General features: G+C 43.8%; 1 protein-coding gene across 1 annotated transcript; it reads left to right on the top strand.

The window, feature by feature from the left end:
• The first annotated feature begins 324 nt into the window (after positions 1–324).
• Positions 325–11,907, top strand: LOC110496179 (hepatic leukemia factor). Its single transcript, XM_036952718.1, has 4 exons — positions 325–1,379; positions 5,459–5,875; positions 9,012–9,280; positions 10,751–11,907. Exons 1-4 carry the CDS (start codon positions 1,190–1,192, stop codon positions 10,964–10,966), a joined length of 1,092 nt encoding a protein of 363 aa, XP_036808613.1. The 5' UTR covers positions 325–1,189; the 3' UTR covers positions 10,967–11,907.
• The last annotated feature ends 2,253 nt before the right edge of the window (positions 11,908–14,160 follow it).

The following is a 14,160-nucleotide window of genomic DNA, read 5'->3' on the forward strand; positions in this document are numbered from 1 at the left end:
TCCATCGTTTCCATCACCAGAACGGCCATTGCAAATTATGCAGGAGGCGACTTGCTATGGTGGTTGGGGTTTGAGAAGAGTAATCAACAACTCCTTCTGTGACTGTTTTGCGTATGAAAGGGAGGGGCTCATTAATGTTGTTTGGGGCGTTTTAGTAGGTGTGGATCATGAAAAATTGATCAGTTTCTCCCCCAGCGCCAATCCACAGTGAGCGGTGATGTCATGGGAGCGGCCCGTGTTCATTCCAGCTGACTCTAGCCGCGCCGCGCTTGGTTGCTTCCTTGCTGGCAGTTTACAGAAAGGGAGGGAGGGAGGGAGTGGGTGGGTGAAGGTGAACGACAAAAATAACGACAGAGAAAGAGGGAGGGAGAGAGAGAGCGACTAAGTGGGGAGAGGAAAACAAGGGACATCAACATCTATACTACTCTCATGTTGTTGGATATTATTTGACGAAGCCTTTTTACCCCTTATCACCCCCCACCCTTTACCCCCCCCCCCCCCCTCCACCCCCAAACATACACTTATTTTCAACTTTCTCTATTATTGGATTTCTTTGAGTTTTGAGACTTTACGTAGGACTACACATCCAATGCTGTCCGTTATATTATAGGCATTTCTCCAAAATCCATTTCAATTATCATTTTTCGCGGAATATTTTTGTTCAGGTCAAGAAGAAAATCAACTCCGTGCGATGCCTATTATCCTCAAATAAACGGACAATCATCAAAGCAAGGTATTTTTCGCGAAATCTGAGCGCTGATGTCCAACTTTGTTTATCTCAAAGATAGAGGCTGGGATAAGAGATTTATTAAAGGGCCCATTGCATCTGGCAAGATTATTGAATCGAACACTTATTTGACCATGGACATTTCTTTGAGGACATCATTTTCACTTTTGATTTCTTCATGGACATTTGGAAGCGCAATAGTTTATTGTTGATGTCAAGTTATATTTGATATGTCGAATGTCACTATTATTCTCTAGCACGTTCTTAATTCATATTTAGATAAACTATCAGTCGGTGTTCGAATGAGGTAAATAACAGTCGGTGTAGCAGTGTGTATCCAGCTGTCCGCCTTTTTAATCGTCACGTCACTGTGTTGTGAACCCGTTGACAGCCAGTCAATCGTTTGTGGATTAATCGGATAAATTCCGAGTTCATTCCACGGTGGGAATCAACGGCGTACCAATGTCTAGGCCGCTCACACAGCTCCTACCGCCTGACCTCCCGGCCGGAGCGAGCCCACAGTTCAGTACGGGTAACCTCGCGGGCAGTGTCCTGACCGGCGGACACTTGAACTCCATGGCCAGCCTCAAGACTCTCCTACAACTGCCCATCAAGGCTGACCAGCGAGCGAAAGACTGCTGTGCAATGAAAGGTGAGGTTTGTTTGTTTGTGTGTGTGTGGTGGGGGCAGGGAGGGAAGGAAGCGGAAAGTTCATGCATATCAAATGTTAAAATGAATAAATACACACACACAGGCTGGCCTGCAATCTTTGTTTTCATTCTGTTGGCTTGAATTCATGTTTATAAATATAAAGCGTATCGGTTTGACAATTCTTGCTTTGACTTGTATCATGCATTACTTATGGAAATAGGTTCATATTTTTTAAGACAACACAGCAACAAGACCACACACACAGCTTTTATCCTTCAACAAATAGATTCAATAAGGTCATAGCTCATGATATTGATGTACACTGAGCGTACAAAACATTAGGAACACCTTCCTAATATTCAGTTGTACCCCCTTTTGCCCTCAGAACAGTCTCAATTCATCAGGGCATGGACTCTACAAGGTGTCAAGTGTTCCACAGGGATGCTGGCCCATGTTGACTCATGCTTCCTACAGTTGTGTCATGTTGGCTGGATGTCCTTTGGGTTGTGGACCATTCTTTATACACACAGGAAACTGTTGAGCGTGAACAACCCAGCAGCGTTGCAGTTCTTGACCCACTCAAACGGGTGCGCCTGGCACCTACTACCATACCCCGTTCAAAGGCACTTACATTTGTCTTGCCCAATCACCTGCTGAATGGCACACACACACACAATCTCAAAACTGAAACATGATTATTTTTTAAACCTGACTCCTACCCTTAATCTACACTGATTGAAGTGACGTAAATAAGGGATTATTGCTTTCCCCTGGATTCACCTGGTCAGTCTATGTCAGGGAAAGAGCAGGTGTCTTTAATGTTTTGTACATTCAGTGTATAAAGATGTCTAACACCAGTTCTCAATCCAACAAACATTGATTTTCACACTAGAGCCATTTTAAGTGGTCAAATGTTAACTAAGCGCCGCTGTTGTTAAATGTAAAGTACACATTTGAGATTTCTGCCTAAATAGACATACCCAAAAGTATTATTTATCATAAGTGCCATAAGCAATACCTAATTCTATACTAATTCTTATACTGCCAGAAAGATTCAAGTCTCCCCTTTCTGGTAATTATTTTTTTTATAAATTGCTGAGGTGTAGTTACTTTTGAGGACACAATCTCAAATTTACAGTACATTTATGATGGAAATATAAAAAATCATGTATCATTTTTTTTCCAATTCAAGGGTTGCATGTTTCGTCACGATATTGTTTTGAACGTTTGCTTTGTACTGATGCCCAATTGAGCATTCTACTCAATGCATCGTCCATGAGCGCTGAAGATTTAATCATAAGTGCATTACATTGTCTTGGAAATACAATGCCATTCAAAGGGAGGCAATTCATTTGTAGGAAAACCTTTTGTCATAATTTTGATGTCGCCAGATTGACTTTAGGCAGTACAACGTTAGCTAAAATTGAGGGGAGGTCACCTGATTTTTAGCTACCTAAGGTTAGATTTGCTAGCTATTTTTTGGGATGAACTTTGCTTGCAAATGACAACATTGCCATCTGTCTAAAATACATTTGGCGACATGATAATGCTGGCAAAGTTGTTTCCTACTAAACATTTCACTACCTTACCAATGCCATCGTATTTCCAGGCACTATATTGTAATTTACACTAAACAGTCGTTAGCCTCTGTCCAGAATGACTGGGTTTATCACGATTTTAGGGCCCCACTATTGCGCCGCTGATAGAGGACGGCTTGAGAAATTTCCTGACCCTATAATATTCCACCTTTCCTATAACTGTGAAATAAATATGATCACACTTAGTGACAGTACAAAAATTGGCACCATTTCATATAAATGACTACGGAAAAGTTTCTGCCCAGCAAAGCAGAGACGCCATTTAAACGCCCGCTAACTCGTTACAAACTTCAAGCTATAAGCACAAAGTTGCTCTTTCAGCAATTGAAAGTGGCCCTGTTTTTAAGTTCTACAAAAATATTTTGTGAGACGCTACTGCTTTTACTGCAATCGCTAAGGCTTTCCCGTTTCGTATGTCGTGTTCATTGGAAGTGGAGCTACAAGGCTCACAGCCAGAGGATATTGATCCTTTGTCTGGATAGGCCAGAAAATGTGACGTGTCGCTCCCTAATGCAAATGATGGTGTTTGGTTTTCACATACTGCATCTCAGATGAGAGTGGAGAGAAGCATGCGGAGCGGGACAACCAGAGCTTTCATGGAGTGCACAGCCATTGATGTTACGCCGTTCACAGAGTGCTCTGTACACAACAATGACGGGCGGAACCGGTCCAGAACCACACAAACCCCCCTAAATAGGGGGACTTAACGTTTCAGTTGAATGGATGTCACAACCTCAGGCAGCTTCTGTCTGGCTAACATCCTCCCCCTGGTGGCTATGTAGTTGAACAACGTCCCTCCACCATTTACATGGATGGTCTTTGTGTGAGAGATGATGCTGATCAAGACTGACAGCTCCTCCGATGGAGTCCGAGCACAAAGGGCCTACCAGCATCAAGTTCACCATCAGAACATGCATAGTCGTGGTGCATCACTAATGTTAAGGGATGGAGAAGGGTTTTATTACATGAGATGGAGTCTTGAGTCTTTTTTGCATCCGAGAGAGTTAGTTGCCTGTGGCTTCAATGCATGATACATTTCCCTTAAAACAAAAAAACTGTATATTCCTCTCCCTGGCATGCTTTGTTCTTCGCCCTCGTATACACCCACACGCTGTACGCATCTCTCCTCTCTCTCCCTCGTCTATTCTCCTCGCCATCCTCTAGCACGTTTACCATATCTCCTCATTCACTCCTCTTGCACTTCTCACATCTCCCTCACTCCCCCTTCACGTCTGTCTCTTCTCATCCATATTTTTTTCTTTGCATTGCACATCTCTCTCTGTTCTCTCCTTCTCTCTCCTCTCCCATTATCACCCCTCCTCCTATTTGCACTCCCTCTTATTTCTCTCCTCACCCTTCATTATCATCTGCTGTATCTCCTCTCATCCCCCAATATCGCCCTATCAGCCATCTCTCCTCCTATTTGAATCTCTTTAATCTCCACTCCTCTTCCCTTTCCTCTCCCTTATCAACCCATCTCCTTTTATATTCATTCCCTCTGTCTCGTTTTACTGTCTCCATTCCCTGTCATTACTCCTCTGTTCCTTCTCCCCCTCTCTGATTTGACGTTGCTTTCCCTTCCCTTTCTCCCCTCTCATTTCTCCTGTCTTTTCTATCCTCTCTCCTGTCAGTCTTTCTTATTCTGCATTCCCCTTTTCTTTCTCCACTTCCTCTCTCTCTTGCATCCTACATGTCCCTCTCCGTGTGTGTGCGTGCTGACAATAATGTGCTGTGCTGTCCAGAGCCACCAGTACAGCCCCGGGTGTGATCGTCACACTATCAATCAGGCCTGTCACCCTTTCCCCTACCGCTTCTACCATGTCTCTGTGAAACCCTCTACCTAGCTCTCAGCGGGGTCCCACTGATGGTCATCCTCCATTTTTGGGCCCCCTCTCCTTGCTCATTAATCTGATTCCCCTTATTACCCCCTCCAACTCAAGGGGTTGAGGGCTGAGACGCCAGACGATGCCACTTCTGCTAATAGTTTTAGTATAGCATCTCATTCTTTCTTCATAATGTTAGCATATCATCTCACTCTTTCCTCATGATGTTAGCTTAGCATCTCACTTCTTCATGATGTCAGAGTAGCATTTCAGTCCACCTTCATGATATTTGCATAGCATCTCACTCCCTTCCTCACATTATTCAGCCAGCCTGTTTTTGAATAGGAAGACTGCTGCCACTGTTGCTGATGCATCCATGTAATGGCGGTTGGTTGCCTGCAAAGCTGATAAGGGCATGAGGCTCGCAGGCAGATTATGTGATGATAAGAGACATCAGTGATGAACACTGAAGAGGCTGGATTGTTGCACTCAATGGCCCTTCTCTCTCTCTCTCTCTCTCTCTCTCTCTCGCTATCTCTTCTTCTCCTCATTGTTCTCTCTCTTTTATTCCCTCTTTTTCTCTTTATTTCATGCTCGCTCTCTCTCCATCTCTCTTCTCTCCATCTTTTTTTCTCTTCCTCCCAATCTCCCGCTAACAGACAAAGACAAGCCCCAGGACTCGGACACCATGGGTGGGGGCCCAGGCGGTCGGCCTTCCCAGTCGGCTTTCCTGGGGCCCCATCTGTGGGAGCGCACGCTACCCTGCAGCGACGGTGGCCTCTTCCAGCTGCAGTACATGGACCTGGAGGAGTTCCTGACTGAGAACGGCATGGCCATGCACAGCAAAGGTGGCAATGGCTCCAGCGCCAGTGCCCAGGTGCCCTCGCAGAGCTCTCTGCAGTCGGCCGTGCCCAACCAGAGCTCCCAGTGCCCGCCGTCCTCCCCTCCGCTATGTTCTTCTTCATCATCCTCCATGTCCTCCTCATCTTCCTCCTCCTCGCTGCTGGGCCTGGACAACGGGCCGCCACCACCAAACGGACTGCCAGGCATGATGGGAGGGCCCGAGTGCCTACGTGGTTAGTAGGGTGTGTGGTTAAAGAGGGGAGGGTGTGGGTGGGGGTCCAGGTATGTGTGTGTGTGTTTGATTGTGTCCATGCGAGTGTGTTTTGTTTCTTTTTGACCATATGTTTTCATGTTTTGCGTTGGTGTGTCAAATCAAATCGCATTTTATTTTGTCAGATACACGTGTTTAGCAGATGTTTTTGCGGGTATAGTGAAATGCTTGTGTTTCTAGCTCCAGCAGTGCAGTAATATCTAATAAGTAATATCTAACAATTTCACAACAATAAACGCACACAAAACGGAGCAAATCTTGTGTGTGGAAGATCGACAATGTTGCAAGATGACTGGAACCGTCATTGCGGTAGTTGCACCCTCCTCAACATGACCTAGGTCGGCATTGGTTGGTGGAGGAAAACACGGCAGTTTGTGGAGCTCAAAGGCAAAAGCAAGTATATAGGAGAGCCACTGGAACGGCTTTGTGTTTTATTTGTCTAGTGTGAAATTGGTGGCATGATGCTGGCGGAAGATGTTACATTAGCAGAAGCTATATAAAAAGACAGGGTATCGTCTCAAGCTAGTCCAATAGACTTTTCACTGCCCTTTCATTTTGAGACTCTAGCGCCTTCTGGTGGCATTTTCTCAACAACGCATAATATTGTATACTACCTGCATAAAGTACATTTTAGTTTTCAAAACTACAAGCACATGCTACAATAACCATCAAGGTGTACCCTTTCCATGCATACTAAATGTTTGCACTTTGACCTATATTGTAGACTCCATGGGTTGCAGGGGCAGATTCTTATGACATTGCCAGCAGTAAGATTTTAGTTCGATTTTCCAAAAAGACAAGGACTGTAGCCCTCAAATAGTTATGCTACTTTCTATTTTCTGACAAAACATTCTTGCCCGATCTTGGTACTGGGTCCACGACAACCGCTCAGAGTTTACAAATACAGATCTGCTAAATCAGTGTAACACAAACACACTACATTTATAACGAGAACCTACACGGATTAGTTAGAGAACAGGAAAGACCATCAGAGTTACACCGTAGCTTAGAGAAATAAACAAATGCATCAATCGTAGAAATGGTTGAGGTTAACGTAAGAACTCCCCTCTTTTGCCACATGGATTCATTTGAATGAAATGTGGAGATGAAAGGGTTATTTTTAGGAAGACTCTGCAGTACAGTCAACAGAGAGAGAGAGAGAGAGAGCAAGAGAGCTGTCATTTCTCTCCCTCACTCTCTCCCCTCCCTCTCTCACACGCTTGGGCCATGTGCAGGCATCACGTCACGTGCCGATGCAGAGAGCAATGGAGTGAGAGACGGGAAGGGTGGGGCGTACGAAGAGGGAGGGGTTGGAGGGAGACATAGAGGGGGAGTAAAGCAGTGAGTGAGAGAGAGATAGATAGCATTGCATAAGACTAGCCTAGCATAAAGAAGCAGAGAGATTTACATTGCAGAGATAACGCCACCATGTCGCCATACCAGTGTCTTTACACACTGAGCAACATTGTGACATAACATTTCATGTTGTTGACAAGGACTGAGGCAAAGACTGCTGTGAAATGAAAGGTATTGTTTGTGTGTGATTGGGGGGGGTAGTTTGTCCAATGGATACTTAGGAAGGAAGAATTCTGTGTATATTTTAAATATAAGGTAGAGGGAGGTGGTGGTATGTTGGGCGGGGTAGGGGTTGGAGGGGTATTGTAGGGAACTGTCTTTGTGGTGGCTATGGAGCAAGGGGACTGGGGAATGGATTTTATGTAACACACTTCCTACATTCCATTTCAGCATTGCATTTCCTCAAGTGTTTTTGAAAGACAGAGCACAATCAAACAATTGTTGCCAACAAGACTGATTTCCCCAGAGAATGCAATAATCAATAACACCAAGACCAATATTTAATTGAAATGTAAAATGAAATGGCTATGTTATAGCTAATTTATGGATGTATAGGGAATGTATTGGTTGACTTCCAGAGAGCAGCTGGTCTTGATTAGGCTATAACCTTGACCAAAAGCTGCTGTGGCCATAGCTATAGCTCATATTACACCTCAGGGAAATAAAACAATGTAGTGAAGGCCTAATAAATTGCTGTCTAATTTCATTGGTTAAAGTGGAGTGGTGAAAAAATAATAACAAATTAATAGTGTGTTTTGGATTATGAACGCTTTAAAATCCTGCTTAGAAGTGTTACCTGGAAAATGAACATGTGTTGCTATCAAATGTATGTTAAAGGAGTTGGTTCACTATTTTACAACTTGATGATAGATGGTTCCTCACCCTGAAAGTAGTCTATGGGCCAGGAGAAACTGTAATCAGGTTTCTTTAAACAGCCACTACAAACTTCAGCTAACTTTAGACAACACAAGCTAACAATCAATGGAAGTAATGGGAGCATGTGTGTGTTTTATTTTATTATGGCAAAATCCCCTTTAAGCAACAGCAAACTAAATATGGAGTGGATGTTAAATTGATTTCAGGGGATTTGGACATTAGTTTTTGTAAACATGCTCACATGCCCCCCCCCCATCACTTCCATTCACTCTTAGCTTGTGGTGACTAAGGATAGCTGAAGGGTTTAGTGGCTGTTCTAAAGAAAACCAAACCTTGGATTACATGGTTCATCACCCTGAAAGTAGTCCATCTAACATCAAGTTGTAAAATATTGAACTACTCCTTTAAAGATAACACTATATTTCCCTCAGTTAGTAAAATATGTATGACATTGATCAAAGGTTAAAGAGGGGAGAGCGAGAGCAATGGCCATACGCAAGCTCATTGCTGTGTGTAGAAGGTTGTTTACACAGCAGCACTGTTCTTGGATCAGTTTCAACTTTTTTGCCCGAAATGGTTGTTATTAGGATTGGGTTTTGGTGTCGTCTTATCCTGGATCAGCCAGCTCAACCACATGACTGACTGATTGATGTAGCCTATGCTTCCACCTGGTGGACGATCTGTATCACTGCAGCCACCATGCAGCAGCCAGTTTATAAACGAGTGATGTTGCCATATACACAGAAATAACAAATCCCCTTTACCTTGTTCTCTGCATGCTGGAGGCTTTGACCCTTCACCCTCGCCACGGTGTGAAGCATGTGACCAACCAAAAGTTTTGCTTTTGTTGGCCTCTCTCATTATAGGTGGCCAGGTCATGCCTCCAGACCTCTCGCCCTCCTCCACCACCTCCTCCTCCTCCTGCCTCCCCGGGCCGCCAGGAGGCTCACTGGTCGCCAACGGCACCGCTGACGTCATGGTGAACTTTGACCCGGACCCGGCGGACGTGGCGCTGTCCAGCGTGCCGGGCCAGGAGGCCTTCGACCCCCGGAGGCACCGCTTCTCGGACGAGGAGCTCAAGCCACAGCCCATGATCAAGAAAGCCCGCAAGATGCTGGTCCCAGATGAGCAGAAGGTACTACATTTCTTGCGATTCTTGGCTTTACACGTAGTTTTCCCCTGAGAAGCTTCAAGGTAAAGTTAGCAATATGATGTCGTCATACGTAGCGGGGGCAACTTCCTGCTTACTCAAGTGAATGACAATGGGGGCATGCCTCAAGGAAGGGCACACATTGGGGAGGGGCAAAAGTGGAAAGTTTGAACTGGCGTGTAGATATGCACGCAATAAATAACGAGGTAAGAAACTCTCATATTGCTATCGGTGGAGTAGCTAATTATGACGGCATTGTTATTAAGGAACACACTTTGATGAAAATATTTCTGTACAGTTGAAGTCGGAAGTTTACATACACTTAGGTTGGAGTCATTCAAACTCGTTTTTCAACCACTCCACACATTTCTTGTGAACAAACTATAGTCGGTTAGGACATCTACTTTGTACAAGTCATTTTTCTAACAATTGTTTACAGGCAGATTATTTGACTTATAATTCACCGTATCGCAATTCCAGTGGGTCAGAAGTTTAAATACACTAAGTTGACTGTGCCTTTAAACAGCTTGGAAAATTCCAGAAAATTATGTCATGGCTTTAGAAACTTCTGATAGGCTAATTGCCATTATTTGAGTCAATTGGAGGTGTACCTGTGGATGTATTTCAAGGCCTACCTTCAAACTCAGTGCCTCTTTGCTTGACACCATGAGAAAATCTAAAAAAAAATCAGCCAAGACCTCAGAAAATAAATGGTTCATCCTTGGGAGCAATTTCCAAACGCCTGAAGGTACCACGTTCATCTGTACAAACAATAGTACGCAAGTATAAACACCATGGGAACACGCAGCCGTCATACCGCTCAGGAAGGAGACGCGTTCTGTCTCCTAGAGATGAATGTACTTTTGTGTGAAAAGTGCAAATCAATCCCAGGGTACAAAAGTATCTATGAACCCAAGCATACTTCCAAAGCTATGGCTTAAGGACAACAAAGTCAAGGTATTGGAGTGGCCATCACAAAGCCCTGACCTCAATCCTATAGAAAATATGTGGGAAGAACTGAAAGTGTGTGTGAGAAAGGAGGCCTACAAACCTGACTCAGTTACACCAGCTCTGTCAGGAGGAATGGGCCAAAATTCACCCAACTTATTGTGGGAAGCTTGTGGAAGGCTACCCGAAACGTTTGACCCAAGTTAAACAATTTAAAGGCAATGCTACCAAATACTAATTGAGTGCATGTAAACTTCTGACCCACTGGGAATGTGATGAAAGAAATAAAAGCTGAAATAAATCATTCTCTCAACTGTTATACTGAGTTTAAAGGCATTTGGCTAAGGTGTATGTAAACTTCAGACTTCAACTGTACATGCTTCAAGTGTGCAACTACAATGCTCAGCTTTGACACCTCCCCCTTCCCATCACAAAACTGACCCTTCTTGCCCTTCTCCCCCCCCCCCCCCCCCACAACACGCCTCTACTTTGCCGTGACACCCGCAGGACGACAAGTACTGGAGCCGGCGCTACAAGAACAACGAGGCGGCCAAGCGCTCACGTGACGCCCGGCGCCTCAAGGAGAACCAGATCACGGTGCGCGCCGCCTTCCTGGAGCGAGAGAACGCTGCTCTCAGACAGGAAATGGCCGACATGCACAAGGAGCTGGGCCGCTGCCGCAACATCCTCAACAAGTTCGAGAGCCGACACGGAGACTTGTGAGGAAGAAGAAGAGGATGAAGGGCGGAGGAGGGAGAGGGTTAGAAGGCAGCCACAACATTGGCAGCACTTTAGTTGAGGGGGTGCGCGTACGGCCTACGTAGACGTGACGTGAGCATTGTATGACACCTGGCGTAAAGCATCCGTGTTGTGAGTAACCCGGAGTGTTGTAGTGAGTGCAGCCTTCATTTTGTGTATCTGTGCTATGCTGGTTTCACTTCCCGTGTCTCTTTGACAGGTTGCGTCGTGATGTCATTCAGTGTTTATATCAGGTGCGTTGCAGTGGGTTTTTTTTTTTCCTTCGGGGTAATGCTCAGGCCATACGCGCACCCATTCAGATGGGTGTGTTCAAATCATACAGATCACAGACAACTAATGTTTTTAAGCTAAAGGCAAGGAGACAAGCCAGGGGAGGACAGATGTGTACTTTTCTTCTATGACTAAACATGTGTATCTTTTAACTGTACTGAGCAGGGAGGGAGGCATGGGCCAACTAGAAAACAGAGGATGAGCTATAATCTAGAGGAGGAGGATGAGGAGAGGTAGGCAGAAGAGAGGAAAGCAAAGAGATTTCAACATAGGAAAACTGTATATTTTTATATTTGCAAAGACAGCTCAGAGGAGATTTTGGAAATAATCTTTTGTATATTTTATATATGGGTGAGTTTAGTAGAGAGATGGGGGGGGCTATAAGAAGATGTTTTAACAACAGGGTAGATTGATAAATTATATATTTTGAATTTAGAAGCTGTTCACAACCATCCCGGTTGAGGGACATTGATCCCGAAGAGGTTTTTAAGATTGACCCTTCTGAGGTCGTAATAATAGAGAATGTATAATGGTTGTATCCAGGGATAACATGGCGGCGAGAGAGGAGATGCATCTTAGTAAATGATTGTGGACATGAACAGGTCGAAGGTTAAATAAACATTGTATAGTTTAAATAGTGTTCTTGTGGGTTTGTTCAAGCACTTAAAGGATTCTTTTTTTTTTTTCACTCCCAGCACCACCTCGACATCAACATATGTGAAAATGGCGTGTTTCTATTTTTTGTAGTAAAATAAATAGAGGAAGTTAAGTGTTTCCAATTAGATCATAAACCAGTCAGGCAATGCTTGCTCATAATTGGTTAAAAATCACACGATGCACACCGAAGATGTCATTGGAGGAAACACATCTTAGAAACGCGCAATTTTCACATATGTTGATGTTGGGGTGGTGCCGGAGAGGATGAATATGAAAAGTGGCGGAGTTATCTTCTCTTTGATTCCTTTCTTGAATGAAATCCTATTTAATTGTGTGTCTGGCAGTGAGGGGGAGAGAGAGAGAGAGAGAGAATTTATTGAAACGCTGCAGTCGGTGATCCATCATGAGAACAGCTGCATACGCACTGATGTTTGTGAATAAATATTGGTCAAATGTGTTGCCAGGTATTCATGTCGATGGGTGAATATGTTTGGCTCTGGCGCAAACACAGACAGACACACACCACAAACAAACAGGACTAGACAAACGGTGCCATAACCTGGACCAGTGACTACGTATGCATTTTCACATTACACACACACACACGCACGCCTGCAAGTACGTGCGCGCACACACACACACACTCTTTTTTTCAAATCAAGTATAAAGCCCTTCTTACGTCAGCTGATGTCTCAAAGTGTTGTACATAAACCCCGCCTAAAACCCCCAAAAGCAAGCAATGCAGATGTAGAAGCACGGTGGCTAGGAAAAACTCCCTAGAAAGGCCAGAACCTAGGAAGAAACCTAGAGAGGAACCAGGCTATGAGGGGTGACCAGTCCTCTATTTGACCCTGAAAGAAAGCTGGACCTTGAAACACAGGGCTGGTGTACGATAGCGCACAACCTGTCAAGGCAAATAACACTTCATCACTTTCCACAGCATATGCTGGGAATTTGTCTCTCTCTCTCTCCCTCATCCTTGATCCATTGTGAAGTGTGAAACTGGTTGAGAATGGATTGCCCAGGTTAAGTTGGCAGTGTTCAGCATGAACCGGAGCATGCTGCCACTTAACACACCCCGAGTTTGATTATAATGATGATTATTACTGTGGGCTATATATGGTGCTCAACCTGTTCCTCCATCTGAACATACACAACCCAACACAGTCACTGAACTGCCTATAGCCTTTTATTTATTTTGAATTTATTCTTTTTTCTGTGTGTCGTATTGTAAGAGTAAGTCCCGTATAGAGTGACACACAAAAGAGTATGTCTATACCTCTCCTAAACAACTTAACCCAGTGACAAAATGCACCCTTATGCACCTTAAACAACTTAACCCAGTGAAACAATGCACCCTTATGCACCATAAACAACTTAACCCAGTGAAACAATGCACCCTTATGCACCATAAACAACTTAACCCAGTGAAACAATGCACCCTTATGCACCATAAACAACTTAACCCAGTGAAACAATGCACCCTTATGCACCATAAACAACTTAACCCAGTGAAACAATGCACCCTTATGCACCATAAACAACTTAACCCAGTGAAACAATGCACCCTTATGCACCATAAACAACTTAACCCAGTGAAACAATGCACCCTTATGCACCATAAACAACTTAACCCAGTGAAACAATGCACCCTTATGCACCATACACATGTACAATAAAATACTACAGCTATTCTCTCACTAGATGTGTGTGTGTATATAATATATCCTTGATCATATAATATGATATATCCGTGACTATAGATGTAATAATACACATAGCTTGAATATATAAATGCAGTATAAGATGATTGGAATCATTGTCAATTTCTCAGGCGTTCTGGGGGACAAAAAAAAACAACAACAAACTCTTACGATAAATCTTAACTTTGATGACAGAAGTTGTGATTCTTACTTTATTTTTCTTCTCCGGGTTGTCCGGATACGTTTTGGAGCTGGCCCATTGTGGAGCTGGCCCATTTTGGAGCTGGCCCATTTTGGCAGTACAATTATGTAGAGTTCGATGGAAATCTACTGCGTACGACCAACTCACCTTGGGAGGGATGTTCTAGTTCAACCAGTTCTGGATTTGAAGGTCTTTGTTGATTTCAGACATAGCATTCAATGTTATTTTTTAAATTATTCTTATTATTACAGTTCTGATTGCTAGTATTATCGTTGTTGTTGTTGTTGTTGTTATTATTACTCTTATATTTATTTTCCTTGCTACAA

Source organism: Oncorhynchus mykiss, chromosome 18, assembly GCF_013265735.2.
Source record: "Oncorhynchus mykiss isolate Arlee chromosome 18, USDA_OmykA_1.1, whole genome shotgun sequence".
Lineage (NCBI taxonomy): Eukaryota > Metazoa > Chordata > Actinopteri > Salmoniformes > Salmonidae > Oncorhynchus > Oncorhynchus mykiss.

What these genes read in the sequence shown, in the direction of transcription:
- LOC110496179 (XM_036952718.1), top strand. Translation starts at nt 1,190, where the DNA reads ATGTCTAGGCCGCTCACACAGCTCCTACCGCCTGACCTCCCGGCCGGA. An exon ending in AGACTGCTGTGCAATGAAAG is followed by an intron (nt 1,380 to 5,458) that starts GTGAGGTTTGTT and finishes TCCCGCTAACAG; the next exon opens with ACAAAGACAAGCCCCAGGAC. An exon ending in AGGGCCCGAGTGCCTACGTG is followed by an intron (nt 5,876 to 9,011) that starts GTTAGTAGGGTG and finishes CTCTCATTATAG; the next exon opens with GTGGCCAGGTCATGCCTCCA.